Genomic DNA, 26,315 nt, shown 5'->3' on the forward strand with positions numbered 1-26,315 from the left:
GCTCTACACCGTTCACCTGACATACACCCCCGCTCTACACCGTTCACCTGACATACACCCCCGCTCTACACCGTTCACCTGACATACACCCCCGCTCTACACCGTTCACCTGACATACACCCCCGCTCTACACCGTTCACCTGACATACACCCCCACTCTACACCGTTCACCTGACATACACCCCCGCTCTACACCGTTCACCTGACATACACCCCCGCTCTACACCGTTCACCTGACATACACCCCCGCTCTACACCGTTCACCTGACATACACCCCCGCTCTACACCGTTCACCTGACATTCACCCCCGCTCTACACCGTTCACCTGACATACACCCCCGCTCTACACCGTTCACCTGACATTCACCCCCGCTCTACACCGTTCACCTGACATACACCCCCGCTCTACACCGTTCACCTGACATACACCCCCGCTCTACACCGTTCACCTGACATACACCCCCGCTCTACACCGTTCACCTGACATTCACCCCCGCTCTACACCGTTCACCTGACATACACCCCCGCTCTACACCGTTCACCTGACATTCACCCCCGCTCTACACCGTTCACCTGACATACACCCCCGCTCTACACCGTGTCCATGTCCCAATATTTATGGACCTGACTGTACATATACTGTAGTATACATTGAATCACCTCAGAAAGGAACTTATTTGACCAATTAGAGAACATCGGACCGGCTTTATTGATTTGTGGATTCAGGTTGAGGGCATCCAAGTCTATTGGAGGGGTGTGAGCTTTTTTTTTCCAACAATGTTCCATTTCCTCTTCGCAGGCGATGACTACAGACTACCAAGATTTGACCTACCTCCATAAGGCTTCCGAAGAAAAAGAATGTAAGTATGTGGATCCAGAGGAGGAAGAGTTCTCTACAGAGGTTGGAAAAGGAAGGCATTTGGGTTCCTAGGATCTGATAGGTCTGATGAGAGATAGATTGGTCTGGTCTTGCTATAGGTCGGTTTGTGGAGGGCTAAGTACAGACAGATAGGCAACCAATTTCCGCATCAGTTGTGCGATTGATGGGCCATGTAGTGCAGGGGTCTCCAAGCTTTTCAAACAAAGGGTCAGTTTATTGTCCTTCAGACGTGAGGAGGGCCGGATTGCGGCCAGCAGGGGCAGAAAATGTCACGGGTCTGGCATGAGTGAGAATAAATATGGCCTTAGGGTTGGTGGTCAATAGGAGTACTGTCCCTATTAGTAGGAGAAATAGTTTCCCCTCGTTGGTATCGGTGGAAGAAATTGTGCCCTATTGTTGGTGTCAGGGGCCAGATAAAGGCTAGCAAAGGGCCACATCTGGCCCTCGGGCTGCAGTTTAGAGACCCCTGATGTAGAGGGTCACCGTGGTATGATATTGATACCAACATGTACCAATTGTCCAAGTTCTTATGTAAGAATGGGATGAGGTTTTGTTGGCTGGGATGGTGAGAAGAATTGGCCATGACCCCGTACTCCGGCAATGTAAGGAACAATAGGCCAATGTCTTGACGCCCATCACCCTCTGTGGGACATAGGCCCATCCTACCTCTTATTACTGGAGTGCTATGGCTGCTCTATCTATTGTTGGACCATGTAGAGGGTCACCATGGTACAATAAGAAGCTCTTGAGATACCACCAACTGCCAATTGTCCCAGTTCTTATGTAGGAAATGGATGAGGTTTTGTTGGCTGGGATGGTGAGAAGAATTGGCCATGACCCCGTACTCCGGCAATGTAAGGAACAATAGGCCAATGTCTTGACGCCCATCACCCTCTGTGGGACATACGCCCATCCTACCTCTTATTGCTTGAGTGCTATGGCTGCTCTATCTATTGTTGGACCATGTAGAGCAGTGGTCATCAACCCTGTCCTGCAGGGCCCACTAACAGGCCAGGTTTTATGTATTACCTTGGGGAGATGAAGTCTAGAACACTGCAATCACTGAGGAGCAAATGATATCAGCTGTGATGTATTTCAGTTATCTTGCAAACCTGGCCTGTTAGTGGGCCCTGCAGGACAGGGTTGATGACCACTGATGTAGAGGGTCACCGTGGTACAATAAGAAGCTCTCCTGATACCAACATGTGCCAATTGTCCCAGTTCTTATGTAGAAATGGGATGAGGTTTTGTTGGCTGGGATGGTGAGAAGAATTGGCCATGGCCCTGTACTCCGGCAATGTAAGGAACAATAGGCCAATGTCTTGACGCCCATCACCCTCTGTGGGACATAGGCCCATCCTACCTCGTATTGCTGGAGTGCTATGGCTACTCCATCTTCTAGTCTCTTGACTGGAAGATGGTTTGTCAATAAATGGTCTAACCGAATGTATCAACTGGCCTTGAGAACGTTCTACTCATATGATTGGGTGGGGTCTGGTTTTTGTAGCACCACTGCTGGTCTGATGGTTATAGTTTAGCTCAGTTTGTGTGACTGTTCTGATGATTTGGGCAGGAAGGAGACGTTGGTCTCATCTTGTCAGGGCACTATGGACAGGTCTAATGAATGTCAAAAAATATTTTCAGACCTGTCTCTAATACAGTGGAACCTCAGTTTATGAGTAACGCGGTTAACGAGCATTTTGAAAGATGAGAAACTTTTTTTTTTAATTCTGACTGATGTGAGTGATGTCTCGCAAAACAAGCAGAATTCAAGCTAATGGGGCCTGCAGTACCGCATTTGGCCTGAGGTGTGTGGGGTGCCGGAGCCGTACAGAGCCTATCATAGCCGTTTGGAAATACTTGAAAATACAGTGAAACCTTGGATTACGAGCAGGATTCAGGTAGGCCGAAGCAATGTGCAGTACCGCGTTTGGCCTGAGGTGGTGGGCGTCATTCGGAAATGACTGTAAAGGCCCGAGGACAGTTTGGCTGACCTCGGCAAACCTCGGAAAGGCTCGTGAATGGAGTCTTTCCAAGGTTTGCCGAGGTCAGCTGAACTTTCCTTGGGCCTTTCCAGCCGTTTCCGAGGCTCTCCGGCGCCCCCCACCTCAGGCCACATGCGGTATTGCATGCCATTGAAGTCAATGCAGAACAAATTATTTTCGTTTCCATTGACTTCAATGGGGAAACCCGCTTTGATATGAGAGTGCTTTGGATTACGAGAATTCTCCTGGAACGGATTATCCTCCTAATCCGAGGTTCCACTGTTATCTGATTACCAATTGGTCCGGTCCCAACAGGAATGGAAGGTCCTGGTAACTCGCTGGCATAGGATGTGTTTTCCATTCACTGAATATACCTTCAGATTGAAGCAATCTCCCTATTCGATAAGTTGGTTGTGTCTTGGGTTGCGTTGAGTGGACCAGGGAAAGGTCGGGGACTCCGTGGTGTTTATGTGTGGATGGGAGTCAGACCTGGTTTTCCTTTGTGGAGACTGGAGAGGATCTCTAGTCCCATCAGGTATCCGGTATTCTTCTCGTCAGCCAGAGGGACCATGCAGTGTTGGGTCTTGGGTTGCGTTGAGTGGACCAGGGAAAGGTCGGGGACTCCTTGGTGTTCGTGTGTGGATGGGAGTCAGACTCGGAGAGGATCTCTAGTCCTCGGAGGAATCCGGTATTCTTCTCTTCAGCCAGAGGGACCATGCAGTGTTGGGTCTTGGGTTGCGTTGAGTGGACTAGGGAAAGGTCGGGGACTCCGTGGTGTTTATGTGTGGATGGGAGTCAGACCTGGTTTTCCTTTGTGGAGACTGGAGAGGATCTCTAGTCCCATCAGGTATCCGGTATTCTTCTCGTCAGCCAGAGGGACCATGCAGTGTTGGGTCTTGGGTTGCGTTGAGTGGACCAGGGAAAGGTCGGGGACTCCTTGGTGTTCGTGTGTGGATGGGAGTCAGACTCGGAGAGGATCTCTAGTCCTCGGAGGAATCCGGTATTCTTCTCTTCAGCCAGAGGGACCATGCAGTGTTGGGTCTTGGGTTGCGTTGAGTGGACTAGGGAAAGGTCGGGGACTCCGTGGTGTTTGTGTGTGGATGGGAGTCAGACTCGGAGAGGATCTCTAGTCCTCTGAGGAATCCGGTATTCTTCTCGGCAGCCAAAACGACCATGCAGTGTTGGGTCCAATGGTGGAAAAGTAATTCCATTGTCTTCATAAAGTGACGGTTCGAAGTTTGGTTGTGCCGAGAGGGAGGTCCTGGGAAGTTCTGGTGCTCAGTCCTGTTGAGGTTCTGAATGATTACAGATTGGTTCGGTTCCAACGCCTTCTCCTTTCTTCTCACCCAGATACCAAGATGAACCTCTGGCTCCCCCAGCCCTCCCCCCGTCTCCTGTGTGCTCTGTGCTCCATCTGTGCCATTCTGCTTTCCATCATCGTCATCCTCATCATCGCCTTCAGATGTAAGTTGGCACTTCGGGCGGGTGCAAGGATTTCTGACGCCCTAGGCAAAACATTATTTTGGCACCCCTCTTGGCTCCACCCTTGACCCCACCCCATTTTCCGTGTCTATGTAAACCCCACCCTTTTTAACTAAGCGCCCATCAAATGCAGCCTTCCCAGCGCCCAACAAATGCAGCCTCCCTGGTGCCCAACAAATGCAGCCTCCCCAACGCCCAACAAATGCAGCCTCACCAGCGCCCAACAAATGCAGCCTCCCCAGCGCCCAACAAATGCAGCCTCACCAGCGCCCAACAAATGCAGCCTCCCCAGCGCCCAACAAATGCAGCCTCCCCAGCGCCCAACAAATGCAGCCTCCCCAGCGCCCAACAAATGCAGCCTCCCCAGCACCCAACAAATGCAGCCTCCCCAACGCCCAACAAATGCAGCCTCCCCAGCGCCCAACAAATGCAGCCTCCCCAGCGCCCAACAAATGCAGCCTCCCCAGCGCCCAACAAATGCAGCCTCCCCAGCGCCCAACAAATGCAGCCTCCCCAGCACCCAACAAATGCAGCCTCCCCAGCGCCCAACAAATGCAGGCTTACCAGCACCCAACAAATGCAGCCTCACCAGCACCCAACAAATGCAGCCTCACCAGCGCCCAACAAATGTAGGCTTACCAGCGCCCAACAAATGCAGCCTCACCAGCGCCCATCAATGCAGCCTCACCAGTGCCCATCCATGCAGCCTTACCGGTGCTCATCCATGCAGCCTCACCAGTGCCCATCCATGCAGCCTTACCGGTGCTCATCCATGCAGCCTCACCAGTGCCCATCCATGCAGCCTTACCGGTGCTCATCCATGCAGCCTCACCAGTGCCCATCCATGCAGCCTCACCAGTGCTCATCCATGCAGCCTCACCAGGCTGCCTGCTGATGCTGAGACTTAGTTGCTTGCGGCAGAGAGAAGAGAGTAGAAACATCAGTGGCCGGGCACCCTAGGCAGTAGGGCGCCCTAGGCGGCTGCCTAGTTTGTCTAATGGTAGCACCGGCCCTGGGTACAGTCCATGATCATGTATCATCCCTACAGCACGGGTCAAACACAAATGGCCCTGTAGGCTCTTCTATGACCCCATGATGTGTCTGTGAGTGACCATCCTCCAAACCTCCCAGCCCGATCCAATGTTCTACAACCCCAGACTTTGGTCTCCTCCGGTTGTCTCTCTGATCAGTTATCTTAGGTTTGGGCTCAGAAGTTTGGACAAAAATCCTTCCCAGGGCTTTTTTTTCTCAGAGAATAAGTGCTGGAACTCCCCTCTTTTGGACCGCTTCCTGTCTCCGCCCTCTACCCACCTCTGAGCACCACCCCTAGGTTCCACCTCCTACCCACCTCTGAGCACCACCCCTTGGTTCCACCTCCTACCCACCTCTGAGCACCACCCCTTGGTTCCACCTCCTACCCACCTCTGAGCACCACCCCTAGGTTCCACCTCCTACCCACCTCTGAGCACCACCCCTTGGTTCCACCTCCTACCCACCTCTGAGCACCACCCCTTGGTTCCACCTCCTACCCACCTCTGAGCACCACCCCTAGGTTCCACCTCCTACCCACCTCTGAGCACCACCCCTTGGTTCCACCTCCTACCCACCTCTGAGCACCACCCCTTGGTTCCACCTCCTACCCACCTCTGAGCACCACCCCTTGGTTCCACCTCCTACCCACCTCTGAGCACCACCCCTTGGTTCCACCTCCTACCCACCTCTGAGCACCACCCCTTGGTTCCACCTCCTACCCACCTCTGAGCACCACCCCTTGGTTCCACCTCCTACTCACCTCTGAGCACCACCCCTTGGTTCCAGCTCCTACCCACCTCTGAGCACCACCCCTAGGCTCCACCTCCTACCCACCTCTGAGCACCACCCCTAGGTTCCACCTCCTACCCACCTCTGAGCACCACCCCTTGGTTCCACCTCCTACCCACCTCTGAGCACCACCCCTTGGTTCCACCTCCTACCCACCTCTGAGCACCACCCCTTGGTTCCACCTCCTACCCACCTCTGAGCACCACCCCTTGGTTCCACTCCCTACCCACCTCTGAGCACCACCCCTTGGTTCCACCCCCTACCCACCCCCCAGTACCACCCCTTTTAGAGAATACATAACCAAGTATAATATTGTGGTGCTAACTAATTTTTATGGAATATGTTAAAAATAACAAGAAAACCAGTAAAGTGAATCCCCCCACATCATAGACCCCTGTAGCAACAACAGACCGCCCAGCAACAATGAACCCCAGCAAGACAACAGGCCCCCGGCAGCAACAACAGATTTCAAAGCAGCCAGCATCGCATCAATAGACTCTCCAGCAGCCAGCAACAATAAACCCTTCCCTTAACAGGAGATCCCTTCCAGCAACAATTGAACCCCCAGCAACATACACCCCCCTCCCCAGCAACAATAGATCCCCCACCAGTTATAATAGACCTCCACAGGAACTGTGGAGACTGCCACACATAAATAGATGTCCTCCAGCAACAAAAGACCCCTCCCTCAACAGTAGATCTCTTCCAGCAACTATTGACCCCACCCCGGCAACAATCGATCCCCCACTAGCAACAATAATAGACCTCCCCAGCAACAATAGATCCCCCACCAGTTATAATAGACCTCCACAGGAACAATAGACTGCCACACAAAAATAGATGCCCTCCAGCAACAAAAGACCCCTCCCTCAACAGTAGGGGCTAGATTCAACAATGAGATACGGCGGCGTATCTCCAAATACGCCGCCGTAATTTCAAATCTGCGCTGTCGTATCTTTACGCCGATTCTCAAAGGCAGATACGTTTAAAAAATACGCTTCCTCCGCCGACGTAACTTGAGTCCGCCGGCGTATAATTGTGTGCATTTTTACGCTGGCCGCTAGGTGGCGCTTCCGTTGTTGTCGGCGTAGAATACGCAAATGACCTAGATACGCCGATTCACAAATTTACGTACGCCCGGCGCTTATTTTTTTACGTCGTTTACGTTAGGCTTTTTCGGCGTAAGGTTGCTCCTGCTATTAGGTGGCGCACGCAATGTTAAGTATGGCCGTCGTTCCCGCGTCGAAATTTGAATTTTTTACGTCGTTTGCGTAAGTCGTTTGCGAATAGGTCTGGACGTAATTTACGTTCACTTCGAAACCAATACGTCCTTGCGGCGTACTTTGGAGCAATGCACACTGGGATATGTACACGGACGGCGCATGCGCCGTTCGTAAAAAACGTCAATCACGTCGGGTCACCAAGAATTAACATAAAACACGCCCCCTCATCCACATTTGAATTACGCGCGCTTACGCCGGCCCCATTTACGATACGCCGCGGTAACTTAGAAGGTAAGTGCTTTGTGAATTCAGCACTTGCCTCTCTAACTCACGGCGGCGTAGCGTAAATACGACACGCTGCGCCGCCGTAACTATGCGCGCCCCTACCTGAATCTAGCCCTAGATCTCTTCCAGCAACTATTGACCCCCCACTAGCAACAATATTAGACCTCCCCAGCAACAATAGATTCCCCAGCACCCCTTGTCATTACATACATTCAGTGCTGGAGGTGACGGAACTGCGCCCCCCCCCCGCATCAAAATCAAGACCTCTGTAGTTATGAGCACCGTGGAGCAATTTATCCTCAAAAATCACATCAGAGAGCGCTTTGACATTCATTTTCAGTTGCTTAGCTCCCCCTCCCAGCAGTGACTTAGTAGCTCAGATAACCATGCTGCCCTTACCAGCAGTCACTCAACATCTCAGCTCCCGCTCCAAGCAGGGACTCATCAGCTCATATATTTCCACTCCTCCCTCCCAGTAGCAACTCAGCAGCTCAGCCCCCCTCTCCTTCTCCCAGCAGTGACACAACAGCTCAGCTCCCGCTTCTTTACCTTCCCAGCAGTGGCTCCGTGGCTCAGCTTCACCTGCTCCCCCTCCCAGCAGTGACACAACAGCTCCGCTCCCCCTTCTTTACCTTCCCAGCAGTGGCTCAGCTTCACCTGCTCCCCCTCCCAGCAGTGACACAACAGCTCCGCTCCCGCTTCTTTACCTTCCCAGCAGTGGCTCAGCTTCACCTGCTCCCCCTCCCAGCAGTGACACAACAGCTCCGCCCCCCTTCTTTACCTTCCCAGAAGTGGCTCAGCTTTACCTGCTCCCCCTCCCAGCAGTGACACAACAGCTCCGCTCCCCCTTCTTTACCTTCCCAGCAGTGGCTCAGCTTTACCTGCTCCCCCTCCCAGCAGTGACTCACCAGCTCAGCTCCTCCTACTCCCACTTCAGCATTAAAGTGGCTCTAAAGGCTCCAGGTTTTTTTGCTGGGTCTCTCCCTCCTGATTGGCTGAGACAGCAGCAGGAGCCACTGGAGCCTTATCTTCTCAGCTCTGTCTTACCAATATGACAAGTTCTGTTTTATTACCCCCCACAGGCCCGGGTGATAAACCTCCTGACCGCACCCTTGAGAATCAGATCGGGAACCTCAGCGACGGAATGAACTCCAGAGTGGCTCAGCTGGTCCAGGATGGTGAGTGTCTTGTAGATGGACTTCTCTATATCCCGTCTGTGGCCCATTGACCTCCAAATCCCCCACTGAGGTTCTACAATGTCTGACTTCCTATTATCCCTGCAGATGGGATGATGGGGGTGATGGGATGATGGGTGTGATGGGATGATGGGGGTGATGGGAGTGATGGGATGATAGGTGTGATGGGAGTGATGGGATGATGGGGGTGATGGGAGTGATGGGATGATGGGTGTGGTGGGATGATGGGATGATGGGGATGATGGGTGTGATAGGATGATGGGTGTGATGGGATGATGGGGATGATGGGTGTGATAGGATGATGGGAGTGATGGAATGATGGGGATGATGGGGGTGATGGGAGTGATGAGATGATGGGATGATGGGGGTGATGGGATGATGGGGTGATGGGATAATGAAGGTGATGAGATGATGGGAGTAATGGGATTAATGGGATGATGGGAGTGATGGGATGACTGGGGTGATGGGATGATGGGATGATGGGTGTGATGGGATGATGGGATGATGGGGGTGATGGGATGATGGGGGTGATGGGGGTGATGGGATGATGGGTGTGATGGGATGATGGGGGTGATGGGATGATGGGTGTGATGGGATGATGGGGATGATGGGTGTGATAGGATGATGGGAGTGATGGAATGATGGGGATGATGGGGGTGATGGGAGTGATGAGATGATGGGATGATGGGGGTGATGGGATGATGGGGTGATGGGATAATGAAGGTGATGAGATGATGGGAGTAATGGGATTAATGGGATGATGGGAGTGATGGGATGACTGGGGTGATGGGATTGTCATGGATCTTAAGATATTAAAGTGTTTCTACTTGACATCTGTTACACAGGAGAGGGACATTCAATGCAAGGACACCGGCTATTGAAATGCTAAGTGGAACCAGCTAGAGAAATACCTTTTATTGTGCTCTGCAGGCTAAGAGCGGGTGTCGGAGACACTCCGTCTGGCTAAAAAACTATGGATTGAAGGTTAATTGAATCTAGAATGTATGTGTGAAGATGTATGTGTTTATTGTTCTAAAGGTCAGAAGCCTCCTGTCAGCTGTATTGAATTAGCATTCTATTGTCTAAAGCAATGTAACCTCTCAGAGGTAGTAATTAAGTAGACCGGGTTATTGTGTACATTGATTACCCCCTGGGGCTTCTGTCTCAATACACAAGTCTTTCTATCCAAGCTATTGGACCAATCCCTGTTGACAATTTCAAGTCCTCATTTGCATGGTCAAGGAGGACTTGAGTGAAGACTGGATATACTTTACAATTGACCAATAGGAAAGCGGTTGTTGGGAGTGGGATGTTCCAAAATTCTGTATAAAAGTGTGCTGTGTACTTGAAATAAAGAGTCCTGCTTGAACTTACATACAGCCTGCCTGGTGTTTGTTCTTAATGGGTCTGAATGGCACATAGCTGTAGTTCGGACCCCGGAACCTTGGATGACTGGACCATCAGACGCTGCAATCTGCAAGCTGACTCACTGGTAGCAGAGGAGTGTCGGGAGAGCAGAACCGGGCGAGAAAGGATCTCGTCACATTGGTTGGCAGCGGTGGGATTTGCTCTCCAGTTACTGGGACAACTCCAAACCACCACCATGAATGACCAGCTATGCAGCCTGGAGGAGAACCATGCTAAAAGACTTGCTTGAGAGCCGTGGAGGGACCGGTGGGAAGAACAAGGCCACCCTGATCATTGCGCTAGCCGAGATGGATCAGAGGGATGGTGATGCAGGACCCTGGTCAGTTGAAGACTTGTTCCAGCAGCGAGTTCAACAGCGGTTGGCATTATATGGTGCAAACCCATCAGAGACCGCCATACAGAATACCATTAGAGACCTCCAGCGGCAGGATGAGAGAGAACGAGAGCGACAACAGAGAGAACGAGAGCGGCAACAGGAGCTGAGAATTGCAGAAATACGGCGATCGGTGACAACGCCTAAAGAAGCAGCACCAAATGAAAGAAGAGGAGAGGTACAGATATCAGTAACCATGGAAGAGGAATTCAGAAGGAGGTTGCGAGAGAAGCAGATACAGCGCAGAGGACCAGTATCAGAGGAGGTCCTGCTTGGATGGTCTGATTCGATCCGCTGCGAACTCTGGAAAGAAGCGCTAGCCCGCGAGCAGCGACACCAGGGAAAAGCTCTCCCCTCCATCCATGTAAGGTACTGGTCACAGTATGAAGTACGGATGCTGTTATTGGGGGAACAACCAAAGCAGGAGTGGACAGCAGAGTTAAGCAGGCTGATCCGGGAAGAGATGCGGTTGGACGAGAGCTACAGAGCCCTCCGGTGGTATGTAGTCCAAGAGTGCCCCTGGTCAGCGGATGACAGCCCCACGGAAGGCTTTGACTATGATGGCCTGGGATTGTTGTATTGGAGGATGTCCAGGGATCCCAACTTTGGGAGCGATCGGGAGTGGCGTTGGGAGGAAATAATGGAGCACAGAGAGCGAAGACTGAATGTCCCGGAAGTGCACTGGTTACAGGAAGATTTGGAATTCCTGGCCGCTCAGGAATGGGAACTGGAAATCGCCTACAAACAGCTGCTAGACTCCGCTCAGCAGCAGGGTGAGATTCCCTTTACCTGGGACTATGAGGAAATATCAGCTGACAGTGATGAAATCCTGGCTGATGAATCAGCAGTGGAAAATCGGGAGCTTGCCATTCCCAAAGCTGAAGTGCTGACCGCAGGGCCGAGCTCTGCTAACCTCTGCTCAGTACCCATAGCATCTTCTGGGTTCCATGGACAGGAGATGGTGAACCTCTATCCCCAGACACCAGTTGTAGAGACAGGGGATTGGATAGACTTTTCTGCTGAGGAAGAACAACCTGGGGAGCCTCCAACAGAAGAGCTGGTATCAGGGCCAAACTTCACTGTGCTCTGCCCAGCACCAAGTACAGTATTTGTGGAGTTACAAGGAACTTCCCCAGCTGAAGCGCTGGTCACCGGACAGAGGGATCAAGACCTCTGCCCCACCCCTGTGGCAGTTCCGGAGGCTCAGGGTGAGAAGATGGCAATCACTCCCCAGCCACAGATTACAGAGTGTATGGACTGTTCAGAGGATGTTATGGATTATGCACCCCCAGCAGAAGTGCTGGCAACAGGGCAGAATGCTAGCCATCGCTGCCCAGCACTGGGACCAACTGTGGAGTTCCAGGGAGTCGGGGCGGTTGGCCCCCCTCCCCAGCAACAAGCTGAGGTGGTAAAGCTCGTACTCCCAGCTGAATCACTGGCAGAAGGACAGGATGCTACTGGCGGCTGCACCCCACTACAGCTTGAGCGGATATCGGTGGATGGGACTGTGGTCTCCACTCACAGCAACCCAGCGGAAGAGCTGGCAACAGAGCAGGGTGCCCCAGGCCTCTGCTCTCAACTAACAGGAGAGGGGGTTCCTGTGGTAGTGGATGGGACTCCGATCTCCATGGACACAACCCCAGAACATGGTGCGGCACTGAGACAGGAGGATGTCGGCTTTGCTTTGCAAGCACCGGGGGATTTTTACCTAGCATCAGTGGATGGGACTGCAGTCTCCACTGGTATACCCCAGGAATGGTGGCCAGTTGGCCCAGATTCCCAACGGCATGATGAACTGAGCCCAGCCACCCTGTCTTCTCTCCAGCGGCTGAAAGGACTCCAGGGAGCAGGGCCAGTCCAGGCCTCTCCCCAGCGGCAGGCGTGTTCTCTGAGAGAGGCAGAGATTGGCTGGGTGAGTAATGCTCTGTTTGGGACAAGTTATCTGGGGTACTGGGTGGGTACCGGAATTGGGGTCTCTCCCAGTGTTAGTCTCCTGCCAAAGGGGGAGATGTGTGACAGACCTAGCCGGGACAGGGGCTTTTGGAGAGGACTGAATGTGAGCCTCTTGCCATCCGATTATGGGCCAGGACCTCAAAACAGGAAGGCAGATGGGTCATCCCAGCGGACAGTCCTGGAACCTTAAGACTACTTTTCCAACATCCTCGAGTTGACCCGTTTGGGTCCCACTGCGGCTGTTGGACTGTTTCCCAGGGGAAGTAATGTCATGGATCTTAAGATATTAAAGTGTTTCTACTGGACATCTGTTACACAGGAGAGGGACATTCAATGCAAGGACACCGGCTATTGAAATGCTAAGTGGAACCAGCTAGAGAAATACCTTTTATTGTGCTCTGCAGGCTAAGAGCGGGTGTCGGAGACACTCCGTCTGGCTAAAAAACTATGGATTGAAGGTTAATTGAATCTAGAATGTATGTGTGAAGATGTATGTGTTTATTGTTCTAAAGGTCAGAAGCCCCCTGTCAGCTGTATTGAATTAGCATTCTATTGTCTAAAGCAATGTAACCTCTCAGAGGTAGTAATTAAGTAGACCGGGTTATTGTGTACATTGATTACCCCCTGGGGCTTCTGTCTCAATACACAAGTCTTTCTATCCAAGCTATTGGACCAATCCCTGTTGACAATTTCAAGTCCTCATTTGCATGGTCAAGGAGGACTTGAGTGAAGACTGGATATACTTTACAATTGACCAATAGGAAAGCGGTTGTTGGGAGTGGGATGTTCCAAAATTCTGTATAAAAGTGTGCTGTGTACTTGAAATAAAGAGTCCTGCTTGAACTTACATACAGCCTGCCTGGTGTTTGTTCTTAATGGGTCTGAATGGCACATAGCTGTAGTTCGGACCCCGGAACCTTGGATGACTGGACCATCAGACGCTGCAATCTGCAAGCTGACTCACTGGTAGCAGAGGAGTGTCGGGAGAGCAGAACCGGGCGAGAAAGGATCTCGTCACAGGGATGATGGGATGATGGGTGTGATGGGATGATGGGATGATGGGGGTGATGGGATGATGGGGGTGATGGGGGTGATGGGATGATGGGTGTGATGGGATGATGGGGGTGATGGGATGATGGGTGTGATGGGATGATGGGGGTGATGGGATGATGGGGGTGATGGGATGATGGGGGTTATGGGGTGATGGGGGTGATGGGATGATGGGATGATGGGGGTGATGAGATGATGGGATGATGGGGGTGATGGGATGATGGGGGTGATGGGATGATGGGTGTGATAGGATGATGGGAGTGATGGGATGATGGGAGTGATGGGATGATGGGGGTGATGGGATGATGGGTGTGATAGGATGATGGGAGTGATGGGATGATGGGGGTGATGGGATGATGGGGGTGATGGGATGATGGGGGTGATGGGATGATGGGAGTGATGGGATGATGGGAGTGATGGGATGATGGGTGTGATGGGATGATGGGGGTGATGGGATGATGGAATGATGGGAGTGATGGGGATGATGGGTGTGATGGGATGATGGAGCTGATGGGATTATGGGTGTGATGGGATTAATGGGGGTGATTGGATGATGGGGGTAATGGGATGATGGGGGTGATGGGAGTGATGGGATGATGGGGGTGATGGGATGATGGGGGTGATGGGGGTGATGGGATGATGGGAGTGATGGGATGATGGGTGTGATGGGATGATGGGAATGATGGTTGTGATGGGATGATGGGAGTGATGGGAATGATGGTTGTGATGGGATGATGGGAGTGATGGGGATGATGGGTGTGATGGGTGTGATGGGATGATGGGTGTGATGGGATGATGGGGGTGATGGGATGATGGGAGTGATGGGAATGATGGTTGTGATGGGATGATGGGAGTGATGGGGATGATGGGTGTGATGGGTGTGATGGGATGATGGGTGTGATGGGATGATGGGGGTGATGGGATGATGGGAGTAATGGGATGATGAGAGGGATGGGGGTTGTAACGGAATGGCACGTAACACCCAGAGACTTTTGAAGGATGTGGGGTACTCCTGTTTCAGCTTCACTAATGACTCTTGGGTCTAGGGTCATCCTATGTCCATTGGGACATTAATGATAATTCATGTATTGCAGGATCTTGGAATATTACAGGTTGCTTATTCTGACCCCAACAGATCAATAAGAATGTCTCATAGACTGTTGAGATGCTAATTAAGGCTGCCTATTGTGGGATGTTTTAAGCGTCTTGCTGTGATTGCATTCTGTGTCCATTGTGCTAATTAGGTCTGCTTCTACAGACCATTTCATTGTGTGATGCTAATGACACTGGCCCGGATTCAGGTAGATTTGCCCCTTATTTACGAAGGCGCAGGGCAGCGTTTTTGCACTGCACCCCCGCAAATTTACTGCGCTACCCGCGATTCACGGAGCAGTAGCTCTGTAAATTGCGTGTGCGCTGTGTAAACTTGCCCTGCATAAGGGCGCCTAATCTAAATGATCCCGTAGGGGGCGGGAATAATTTAAATTAGGCGCGCTTCCACGCCGAGCGTAGAGCGCATGCTCCTTCGGGAAACTTTCCCGACGTGCATTGCGGCAAATGACGTCGCAAGGACGTCATTTGCTTCAAAGTGAACGTGAATGGCGTCCAGCGCCATTCACGAATCACTTACGCAAATTACGTAAAATTCGAACGTCGCAACGCGGGAACGACGGGTATACTTTAGCATTGGCTGCCCCTGCTATTAGAAGGGGCAGCCTTACGCTAAACACGCCGTACGGAAACAACGTAAATTGCGTACGCAGGGCTCGCGCAACATTGTGAATCGGTGTTAGTATGCAATTTGCATACTATACGCTGACCACAATGGGAACGCCCCCTAGCGGTCAACGCAAGAATGCAGCCTAGATATGCGTGGCATAAGAGCCTTATGCCACGCAGATTTTAGGCTGCAGTCGGCGTTACGATGTTCCTGAATCAGGAGCATTCGTAACGCCGGGGCAAGTAAGCAATTGCGCTGTGTAACCTATGGTAACACAGGCGCAATTGCTACTTGAATCTGGGCCACTGTATTGTGTGAAAAGATGTCTGACTTCTCAGGTGTAGTGAATTAGCATGTCAGTTATGTTTAGTAAAGGAATGCGTTTTGTGTAACAGGTGGGGATCACTTATCGCAGAGCCAGACTGTCTGGATAATGATTAGTAATTAGCCCATCTGAATGTGTATTTTAAGCCCCCCTGTGTGATGTTGGGGGTGGAGAGTTTCATTGTCCCTGTGACATGCTTTTGGTTGTGAACTGTATAAAAACCTTAGTTTTACCATTAAAAGATTTATTCATTTTGGAACCAGAGACAGAGCTGTGTGTGTCTCGTTTCTGGGGGAAATCCAATGGGTCGTGTCTGCTGGATTGTGGAGTGTCGGATAAACATGTCGTGGGGCGATGGAATGGAAGATCATGAACGGTGTTAACCCCTGATTGTTACAGGGGTGATGGGATGATGGGGGTTATGGGATGATGGGAGTGATGGGATGATAAGGTGATGGGGGTGAGGGGATGATGGGAGTGATGGGATGATGGGGTGATGGGATGATGGGGGTGATGGGATGATGGGGGTAATGGGATGATGGGATGATGGGGTGATGGGATGATGGGGTGATGGGATGATGGGATGATGGGGGTGATGGGGGTGATGGGAGTGATGGGGTCATGGGGATGATGGGATGATGGGGGTAATGGGATGATGGGAGTGATGGGATGATGGGGGTGATGGGATGATGGGATAATGGGAGTGATGGGATGATGGGGGTGATAGGAGGGATGGGATGATGGGGGTGATGGGATGATTGGGGTGATGGGATGATGGGGGTGATGGGGTGATGGGATGATGGGATTGATGGGATGATGGGGGGGATTGGAGTGATGGGGATGATGGGGGTGATGGGATGATGGGATGATGGGAGTGATGGGGTGATGGGGATGATGGGAGTGATGGGGGTGATGGGGTGATGGGGATGATGGGATGATGGGTTGATGGGATCATGGGGGTGATGGGAGTGATGGGATGATGGGGGTAATGGGATGATGGGATGATGGGAGTGATGGGATGATGGAGGTGATGGGAGTGATGGGATGATGGGGGTGATGGGATGATGGGGGTGATGGGATAATGGGAGTGATGGGGTGATGGGATGATGGGGGTGATGGGGTGATGGGATGATGGGGGTGATGGGATGATGGGAGTGATGGGAGTGATGGGGGTGATGGGAGTGATGGGGGTGATGGGATGATGGGAGTGATGGGGTGATGGGATGATGGGGTGATGGGATGATGGGGGTGATGGGATAATGGGAGTGATGGGGTGATGGGATGATGGGGGTGATGGGATGATGGGGGTGATGGGATGATGGGAGTGATGGGAGTGATGGGAGTGATGGGAGTGATGGGGGTGATGGGATGATGGGGGTGATGGGATGATGGGATGATGGGGGTGATGGGGGTGATGGGGGTGATGGGAGTGATGGGAGTGATGGGGGTGATGGGAGTGATGGGGGTGATGGGATGATGGGGGTGATGGGATGATGGGATGATGGGAGTGATGGGGTGATGGGGATGATGGGAGTGATGGGATGATGGGGGTGATGGGAGTGATGGGGGTGATGGGAGTGATGGGGGTGATGGGGGTGATGGGGGTGATGGGAGTGATGGGGGTGATGGGGGTGATGGGAGTGATGGGGGTGATGGGATGATGGGGGTGATGGGATGATGGGATGATGGGAGTGATGGGGTGATGGGGTGATGGGGTGATGGGAGTGATGGGAGTGATGGGGGTGATGGGAGTGATGGGGGTGATGGGAGTGATAGGGGTGATGGGAGGATGGGGTGATGGGGGTGATGGGGATGATGGGAGTGATAAGGGTGATGGGAGGATGGGGGTGATGGGATGATGGGAGTGATAGGGGTGATGGGAGTAATTGGATGATGGGGATGATGGGATGATGGGGTGATGGGGGTGATGGGGGTGATGGTGATTTAGAAATAACTTCTTCTAATCTTCTGTCCTACAGGGAGCAAGACGATGGAGAAATTACAGCAGCTGCACGACAATGTGAAAGCCATCCAGGCAGACAATTCTATAAGTAAAGTGATGGTCTGAGTGGAGGGGAAGCAGGGGACAGAGGGGTCATGATGAATGTGGACATGGTATTTGGTGGCTCTCCATGAAGTGGATGGATAATGATGGGTATGCCATGTGATGTGGGACATTGAGTGTCATGTGATGTGGGACGTTGGGGTCATGTGATGTGGGACGTTGAGTGTCATGTGATGTGGGATGTTGGGGTCATGTGATGTGGAACGTTGGTGTCATGTGATGTGGGACATTGAGTGTCATGTGATGTGGGACATTGAGTGTCATGTGATGTGGGACGTTGAGTGTCATGTGATGTGGGACATTGAGTGTCATGTGTTGTGGGACGTTGAGTGTCATGTGATGTGGGACATTGAGTGTCATGTGATGTGGGACATTGGGGGTCATGTGATGTGGGACGTTGGGGGTCATGTGATGTGGGACATTGAGTGTCATGTGATGTGGGACGTTGAGTGTCATGTGATGTGGGACGTTGAGTGTCATGTGATGTGGGACGTTGAGTGTCATGTGATGTGGGACATTGGGGGTCATGTGATGTGTACGTTGGGGGTCATGTGATGTAGAATCTCAGAGTGGTGTTGGGTGTCAGGGTTGGGTGGGTTGGAGTTGAGTGTCGGAGAATATTTCTAGCCAATCCTCTCTTTCCTATTTCAGGCACCCTGCAGAGTACTGTGAATAGGGCCCTCAACACCCTCCGGAGACTCTCAGATCAGATGAAGAAGATGCAGGTGAATGGTGAGTTTACTAAATGAACAGATTTCTCGGAGCCGCCGGCGTCAACATCAGTAATTGAGCACAGGCAAGATAGGCAAACGCGAGGCCCCTGTGAGTGCGAGGCCTTAGGTGGCCGCCTAATTAGAGAGCCACCTCTGTTCTGAGATATCAGGGGGAGAAAAAGATCCAAACTAAGCAGACCACACATGGTGTGATCACAGAGAGGGGTCCCAGGAGAACCCAGTCATGGATTTCCATCAGTCAATGGAGAACAATTCAAGTTCTGGATGGTCAATGGAAGGGTTATAACAAGTCTTCTCCAGAGGGAGAAGAGATCCGAGATTAGACAGATCTAGATTCTTCGATCTTTTCAACTCTCCACCTGACCGCCTCTCTCTGGCCACGCCCTCCGTTGGGTTGACATTGTCCGTTTTCCCCACCTGTAGGGTCCGTTGACTTCACCTGTCCATCGGGGTGGAGCACCTTCCAGTCCAGCTGTTACTTCTTCCCTTTAGTTGGGAAGCCTTGGAGCGAATCAAAGAAGTTCTGTGAGGACAAAGATTCCCATCTGGTGGTCATCAACGCGGAGGAGGAGCAGGTTGGTGGCTGGCGAGGGACGATTGGTGGGTCTGGGAGAGTCTCTGCTCAGCGGCACAATTTGCACTCCTGAACTTTTCCTCCTTTTTAAACTGATCACAAAGGGGTCTAATTTTTTTTACAAAATTCACATTCGACCAATAAATCTCCATTCTGTGTGAATTGGGCAAAATTACTGTTGTTTAGTCTATTTTCTCTTCTGATGGAATGTTCTTTTTTTGTGGACAGTAGTAAAATACCACATTATGGCCACTAGATGGGGCTGGGGAGCATAGGAAATACGTAACAAGAAATACAATGTAACAATTCTAGAGAACACTAGAGGGAATTAGTAACTATGTGTAATTCCCTCTAGCATTCTATAGAGTTATTACATTGTATCTCTTGTTACAAAGACTTGGGTATTTCCTCTGCTCCTCAGCACCATCTAGTGTTCATAATGTGGTATTTTACCACTTCCTTAAAGCGGTGGTTCCCCCTAAAACACATTTCTAACAATAGATTCGTAAGACCCGTTACACTGCGGGTAGGCTGGCTTTTTTTTTTTTTTTTTTTCGTACATACCGAGATCTCGGCGTCTCGTCCCTTGGCGGTGGGCGTTCCTATTTGATTGACGTTCCTCGGACGGGCGAATACGTGACGTCACGACTTTCCGACAGAAGCCGAACGTCATTGCGCATGCGCCGTATAGAGTCGGCTCTATACGGCACCTGCGCAGCGACGTTCGGCTTCTTTCGGAAAGTCGTGACGTCACGTATGCACCCGTCCGAGGAACGTCAATCAAATAGGAACGCCCACTGACAAGGGACGAGACGCCGAGATGTCGGTATGTACAAAAAAAAAAAAAAAAAAGCCAGCCTACCCGCAGTGTAACGGGTCTTACGAATCTATTGTTAGAAATGTGTTTTAGGGGGAACCACCCCTTTAAGTAAATGAGCAGAAGAGAAAATAGCCTAAAGAACATTTGTTTTTGCCCAGCTTGCACAGATAGAATGTACATGGAGATTCGCTGGACAAATGGCTAAAGGAGTGTTTCATAACCCTGGAAATGGTGGTAAAGGTGCATTAAAGGGACGCTCCTCTAAACAAGCATTCTAGGATTGGGAGCTGGGAAGAGGATGAAGATGGGAGAGGTCAGGATCCAGGGGCAGGTAGGTGGGTCAAAGTGAGAAGAAGGGGAAGAGGGAAGTGGACCAGTGATGATAGTCCTGATTTAGCACCCATAATAATGTTGTAAGACATATTCTGCCCCTGAACAAAGAATTAGTGAGATACATCTGGAATAACAGGATGTTGTAGAACTGGACGGAAAGCAGAGAAGGGCCACCACATGGATACGTGGCATGGAGGAGATCAGCCTGGGGCACTGCTGAGGTGTTATGGAAGTCCGGGCCTGGTATGCATTCAATACTTGGTCGAGGATCCTTTGGCACCATTGTGGCATGTTGTGGAGGCACTGCTGAGTTGTTATGGAAGTCCGGGCCTGGTATACATTCAATACTTGGTCGATGCTCCTTTGGCATCAATGCGGCATGGTGTGGAGGCACTGCTGAGGTGTTATGGAAGTCCGGCCTGGTATACATTCAATACTTGGTCTGGGCTCCTTTGGCATCATTGTGGCATGGTGTGGAGGCACAGCTGAGGTGTTATGGAAGTTCGGGCCTGATATACATTCAATACTTGGTCGAGGATCCTTTGGCATCAATGCGGCGTGGTGTGGAGGCACTGCTGAGGTGTTATGGAAGTCCGGGCCTGGTATACATTCAATACTTGGTCGAGGATCCTTTGGCATCATTGTGGCATGGTGTGGAGGCACTGCTGAGGTGTTATGGAAGTCCGTGCCTGGTATACATTCAATACTTGGTCGAGGATCCTTTGGCATCAATGCGGCGTGGTGTGGAGGCACTGCTGAGGTGTTATGGAAGTCCGGGCCTGGTATACATTCAATACTTGGTCCAGGCTCTTATGGCATCAATGCGGCATGGTGTGAAGGCACTGCTGAGGTGTTATGGAAGTCCGGGCCTGGTATACATTCAATACTTGGTCTGGGATCCTTTGGCACCATTGTGGCATGGTGTGGAGGCACTGCTGAGGTGTTATGGAAGTCCGTGCCTGGTATACATTCAATACTTGGTCGAGGATCCTTTGGCATCAATGCGGCGTGGTGTAGAGGCACTGCTGAGGTGTTATGGAAGTCCGGGCCTGGTATACATTCAATACTTGGTCGAGGATCCTTTGGCATCAATGCGGCGTGGTGTAGAGGCACTGCTGAGGTGTTATGGAAGTCCGGGCCTGGTATACATTCAATACTTGGTCCAGGCTCTTATGGCATCAATGCGGCATGGTGTGAAGGCACTGCTGAGGTGTTATGGAAGTCCGGGCCTGGTATACATTCAATACTTGGTCTGGGATCCTTTGGCACCATTGTGGCATGGTGTGGAGGCACTGCTGAGGTGTTATGGAAATCCGGGCCTGGAATACATTCAATACTTGGTCGAGGATCCTTTGGCATCAATGCGGTGTGGTGTGGAGGCACTGCTGCCGTGTTATGGAAGTCCGTGTAACGGCTTCCCACTGGTAGTGAGGGGTATCGGCCGTTGGAGACGTCCTTTTCCCTGGCAAGCTGCGATATGCAGGTACCGCCGGTATATCCCATGGAACGCCCTTCCAAGAAACGAGACGTGCTACGTTTGGAGGGTCAAGCAGACTGACTTTATTTGGCATATTTCACCTGCTTATATCTGGTTACAACTGTTACAAGAACAATGACAGTTTCCGCCCTCCCCTTTTCCCAGTAGGGGGCTTCAACACAGACCCCCTGAAACAATGACATTGAATTAATCACTTGGCCAGTTTCTAGACTCTTCGGCACCTCACCCCACTTAACATTTCCTGGCCAGGCACATAGAATTCAATTAACCTTTAAAACAATTATCACTCACACATAATCCCCATCAGCATACACCTCACAGGGGGGCTGTTTACCTGCACACAAAAGAGGGTTCATTAGCATTCCAGCAATGAAAGAGACTTGTCCAGTTAACCCTTTGAGCTCAGAATACAATCTGGTACCTTCACTTGTGACAAGCCATGCAGTTCCTTGTAGTCCCCCTGCACGAAGATTATAACTGTCTCGGCAGCATGCCTGTGTCCGTTACACTACTCCCCCTTTGTGGAACACTCCGGCAGACCCGGATTGATCCTTTTCGGATCAACTTGGGGATGTCCGGTCTGCTGTTAGGGTAAAAGTTCCGTTTGCCTGGACAGTCCGTCGGCCTTCCCATTGGCTTACCATGTCGGTAGCTGATGGTGACGGTGAAGAATAGAATTCAATTCTGGAACAGTCACTTGCTTTGCTCTCTCAATGGCTCCCAAAACCTGTTGCTGATGCTCTTGGGACAGATACGGCACCACCTGGATGCAAATCCCATTTAATCTTTTGACAATTTCCGCCTGTTTGTGCATTTCAATGTTCAAGCCACGGGACATCTCATAATACGTGACATAGTGTCGTTGCATCTCTGATTTCTCACTGGCCAACTTGTCACATTCCCATTTTAGACTGTGATATTGTGCCGGATCTACAGTACAGGTCGGGGAAGGTAGTCTTACCCGGTTCTCAGCAGCAAGCGGGTTGATTCCAGCAACGCGGGTGGTCACGGGACAAGCAGCAGCAGGTGTAGGTAAATAAGCCGAAGTCAGAGGGCCAATGTCGTTGCCCAGCACCACCTCGGCAGGTAGGTTGTCCATGATACCAACTGTGGTCTTTCCTGACCCGGCTCCCCAGTCTAAGTGCACCCGGGTGGTGGGTACGTGAAATACAGCACCCCCTGCGACCCGGACGGCAACTGTGCGAGTGGACACGTTCTCTGGCTTTACCAGATGTTTTTGAATCAGAGTGATAGTAGTCCCGGAATCTCTTAAGCCTTGTGCTACTTGTCCATTCACTCGTACCTCCTGACGGTGATGCTGACGGTTATCCGGAGAGGCCGCTTGTATTGGGTCTGCCTCATACCAAATTCCCAGACATTCCTCAGGGCCCCCCTCGGTCTCCAGGCAGTGGGCCGCAGAGGGACGTGATGGAGTGACCTCTGTGTTAGGTTCTGTGCGTCTCCAATTGTTATTTGTAGCTCTCAAAGGGCAATAACGAGCAATATGTCCCGTGTCGCTGCAGTGATGGCACGTCACCCTAGGCGAATCCCGGGGGTAGTTGCTAGGCCCCTGAGGACGTGGTGGGACTGGAGCCCGAAACTCTGGGCGTGGGGTGACGGTTGGAGTACGCGGTTCTACCTTATGAGCCAGCCGTGTAGTACCCTGGCTTACTTTCCTTGTTTCCGCGTACTCATCTGCTAGCCGAGCCGCCTCGTTTAAGTTAGCGGGCCGGCGATCTCGTACCCAGTCTTGTATGTCTGCGGCCAGGTCTTGGAAGAAATGTTCCATTAGGAACAGCTGCAATACTTCCTCCCCGGTGTTGGCCTTGCACCCTTGGACCCAAAGCGATGCCACCCTTTGTAACTGGTTGGCCCATTCCATGTGGGAGTCCACAGCCATCTTCTTGGACTCCCGGAAGCGCCGGCGGTAGGCTTCTGGCGTTACGGCATATCGGGTTAGCAGCGCCTTTTTAACTTGCTGGTATTGTAAAATATCCTCTGGAGTGAGAGCCCGAAAGGCTTCATTGGCTTTGCCCGACAATTTCCCCGACAAAATAGTGACCCATTGGTCTGGTGGGACCTGGTGTAGTGAGCACTGCCTCTCAAAGTCCGCCAAATATCCATCGATTTCCTCCTCACTTTCTACAAAAGCTTTGAATGCAGTGAACGGTATTTTCTTTCCTGTAGCAGCAGGTGGGGGGGTAGGAACTGCAGGTGTAATGGGCTGTCTCGCTCTTACCAGTTCCAGTTCTTGTCCCCTCTTCGTTTGTATTTCTTCCCTTGCTTCCCGGAACAGCTGGTTGATTAGTTCCACGGACGTTTCTGGATACAAGGATAATCTCCGCTGTACAATCCCAGTAATTACATCTTCTTTGCTGACCGGTGCAAGGGGCTCCGTTCCTTCCATGGATCCATCCATTTCGTCCAGCTCCAGCAGGTCAGCTATCAGCTCCCTCCGTGGTCTGTTGCTGGCGCTCCTACCACGAATCTCCAATAGATCTTTCAGTGTGGATCTTTTCAGCCTGGCGTACTGCGACTCCATTCAGCACTTGCTCTTTGGATAAAAGGACCATCCCACTGCTGCCACCAATGTAACGGCTACCCACTGGTAGTGAGGGGTATCGGCCGTTGGAGACGTCCTTTTCCCTGGCAAGCTGCGATATGCAGGTACCGCCGGTATATCCCATGGAACGCCCTTCCAAGAAACGAGACGTGCTACGTTTGGAGGGTCAAGCAGACTGACTTTATTTGGCATATTTCACCTGCTTATATCTGGTTACAACTGTTACAAGAACAATGACAGTTTCCGCCCTCCCCTTTTCCCAGTAGGGGGCTTCAACACAGACCCCCTGAAACAATGACATCTCCTTGAATTAATCACTTGGCCAGTTTCTAGACTCTTCGGCACCTCACCCCACTTAACATTTCCTGGCCAGGCACATAGAATTCAATTAACCTTTAAAACAATTATCACTCACACATAATCCCCATCAGCATACACCTCACAGGGGGGCTGTTTACCTGCACACAAAAGAGGGTTCATTAGCATTCCAGCAATGAAAGAGACTTGTCCAGTTAACCCTTTGAGCTCAGAATACAATCTGGTACCTTCACTTGTGACAAGCCATGCAGTTCCTTGTAGTCCCCCTGCACGAAGATTATAACTGTCTCGGCAGCATGCCTGTGTCCGTTACAGTCCGGGCCTGGTATACATTCAATACTTGGTCGAGGATCCTTTGGCACCATTGTGGCATGGTGTGGAGGCACTGCTGAGGTGTTATGGAAGTCCGGGCCTGGTATACATTCAATACTTGGTAGGGGTTTCTTTGGCATCAATGCGGTGTGGTGTGGAGGCACTGCTGAGATGTTATGGAAGTCCGGGCCTGGTATACATTCAATACTTGGTCGAGGATCCTTTGGCATCAATGCGGCGTGGTGTGGAGGCACTGCTGAGATGTTATGGAAGTCCGGGCCTGGTATACATTCAATACTTGGTCGAGGCTCCTTTGGCATCAATGCGGCGTGGTGTGGAGGCACTGCTGAGGTGTTATGGAAGTCCGGGCCTGGTATACATTCAATACTTGGTCGGGGCTCCTTTGGCATCAATGCGGCGTGGTGTGGAGGCACTGCTGAGATGTTATGGAAGTCTGGGCCTGGTATACATTCAATACTTGGTCGAGGATCCTTTGGCATCAATGCGGCGTGGTGTGGAGGCACTGCGTTATGGAAGTCCAGGTTGCTTTGATGGCGCCCTTCACCTCCTCTGCATTGTTGGGTTTGATGTCTCTCATCTTCCACAGATTCTCTATGTGGTTTAGGTCAGGCAGGTCTGCTGGCCAATCAGGCACAGTGATCCCATGATCATGTGACCAGGTATTGGTAGTTCTGGCAATGTGGGAGGAGCCAAGTCCTGCTGGAAAATTAAATTGGCATCTCCATAAATCTGGTCAGCAGAGGGAAGTGTGAAGTGCTCTAGAATTTCCTGCTGACTCTGGACTTGATGGACCAACATCAGCAGATGACATGTCCCCCCAAATCATCACTGACTGTGGAAAATGTTGCATTTCATTTGGAAATCGCAGTCCCAGAGTCTGGAGGAGTAGAGGAGAGGCACAGAATACAAGTTGGATGAGGTCCAGTGTGAAGTTTCCACAGTCGGTGATGATTTGGGGAGTCGTGTCCTCTGCTGGGGTTGGTCCATCAAGTCCAGAGTCAGCGGTGCCCTCAAGGCTCAAACACACTGAAATATATTAAACTGTGTTGATGGGCGCTGGTGAGGCTGCATTGATGGGCGCTGGTGAGGCTGCATTTGATGGGTGCTGGTGAGGCTGCTCTGTGCTTCCATAGCCCACTGTGATCTGAGAATTGCAGAGGGAGGGTGGCCTCAGATCCCCAGCTGACAGGAAGAGGAAGAGATCAGCTGAGCGCCGACTGGCATTGTTTACCGAAGGTATTTGACTACAAATTAGATTACAGAAACACACACACTAGGGCTTATTTTCGGGGGTAGGTCTTATTTTTATTATAGGTCTTATTTTCAGGGGTAGGTCTTATTTTCGGAGCAGGCCT

General features: G+C 51.4%; 2 protein-coding genes across 2 annotated transcripts; one reads left to right on the forward strand and one right to left on the reverse strand.

The window, feature by feature from the left end:
• Window positions 1-790: 790 nt before the first annotated feature.
• On the forward strand, window positions 791-19,096 carry LOC120923012 (asialoglycoprotein receptor 1-like; the record flags this gene model as incomplete). Its single annotated transcript, XM_040334875.1, is given in 6 exon segments — window positions 791-861; window positions 4,217-4,330; window positions 8,760-8,855; window positions 17,702-17,773; window positions 18,439-18,519; window positions 18,945-19,096. Coding segments are annotated over 6 exon segments (573 nt in total), but the record flags the coding sequence as incomplete, so codon positions are not given.
• Window positions 19,097-20,617: 1,521 nt separating this feature from the next.
• On the reverse strand, window positions 20,618-25,439 carry LOC120923014 (extensin-like). The gene is made up of 2 exons (XM_040334876.1): window positions 24,968-25,439; window positions 20,618-21,027 (listed from the first exon to the last, which is right to left on the reverse strand). Exons 1-2 carry the CDS (start codon window positions 25,437-25,439, stop codon window positions 20,618-20,620), a joined length of 882 nt encoding a protein of 293 aa, XP_040190810.1.
• Between the last annotated feature and the right edge of the window lie 876 nt (window positions 25,440-26,315).

Source organism: Rana temporaria, unplaced genomic scaffold (assembly GCF_905171775.1).
Source record: "Rana temporaria unplaced genomic scaffold, aRanTem1.1, whole genome shotgun sequence".
NCBI classification, from domain to species: Eukaryota; Metazoa; Chordata; class Amphibia; order Anura; family Ranidae; genus Rana; species Rana temporaria.

Bases quoted from the DNA above. Each gene is read 5' to 3' on its own strand.
- LOC120923014 (XM_040334876.1), bottom strand. From the start codon at position 25,439: ATGCCAAAGGATCCTCGACCAAGTATTGAATGTATACCAGGCCCAGAC. The intron at 21,028-24,967 runs GTATTGAATGTA...AATGTATACCAG, and splicing joins GCCAAAGGATCCTCGACCAA to GCCCGGACTTCCATAACACC.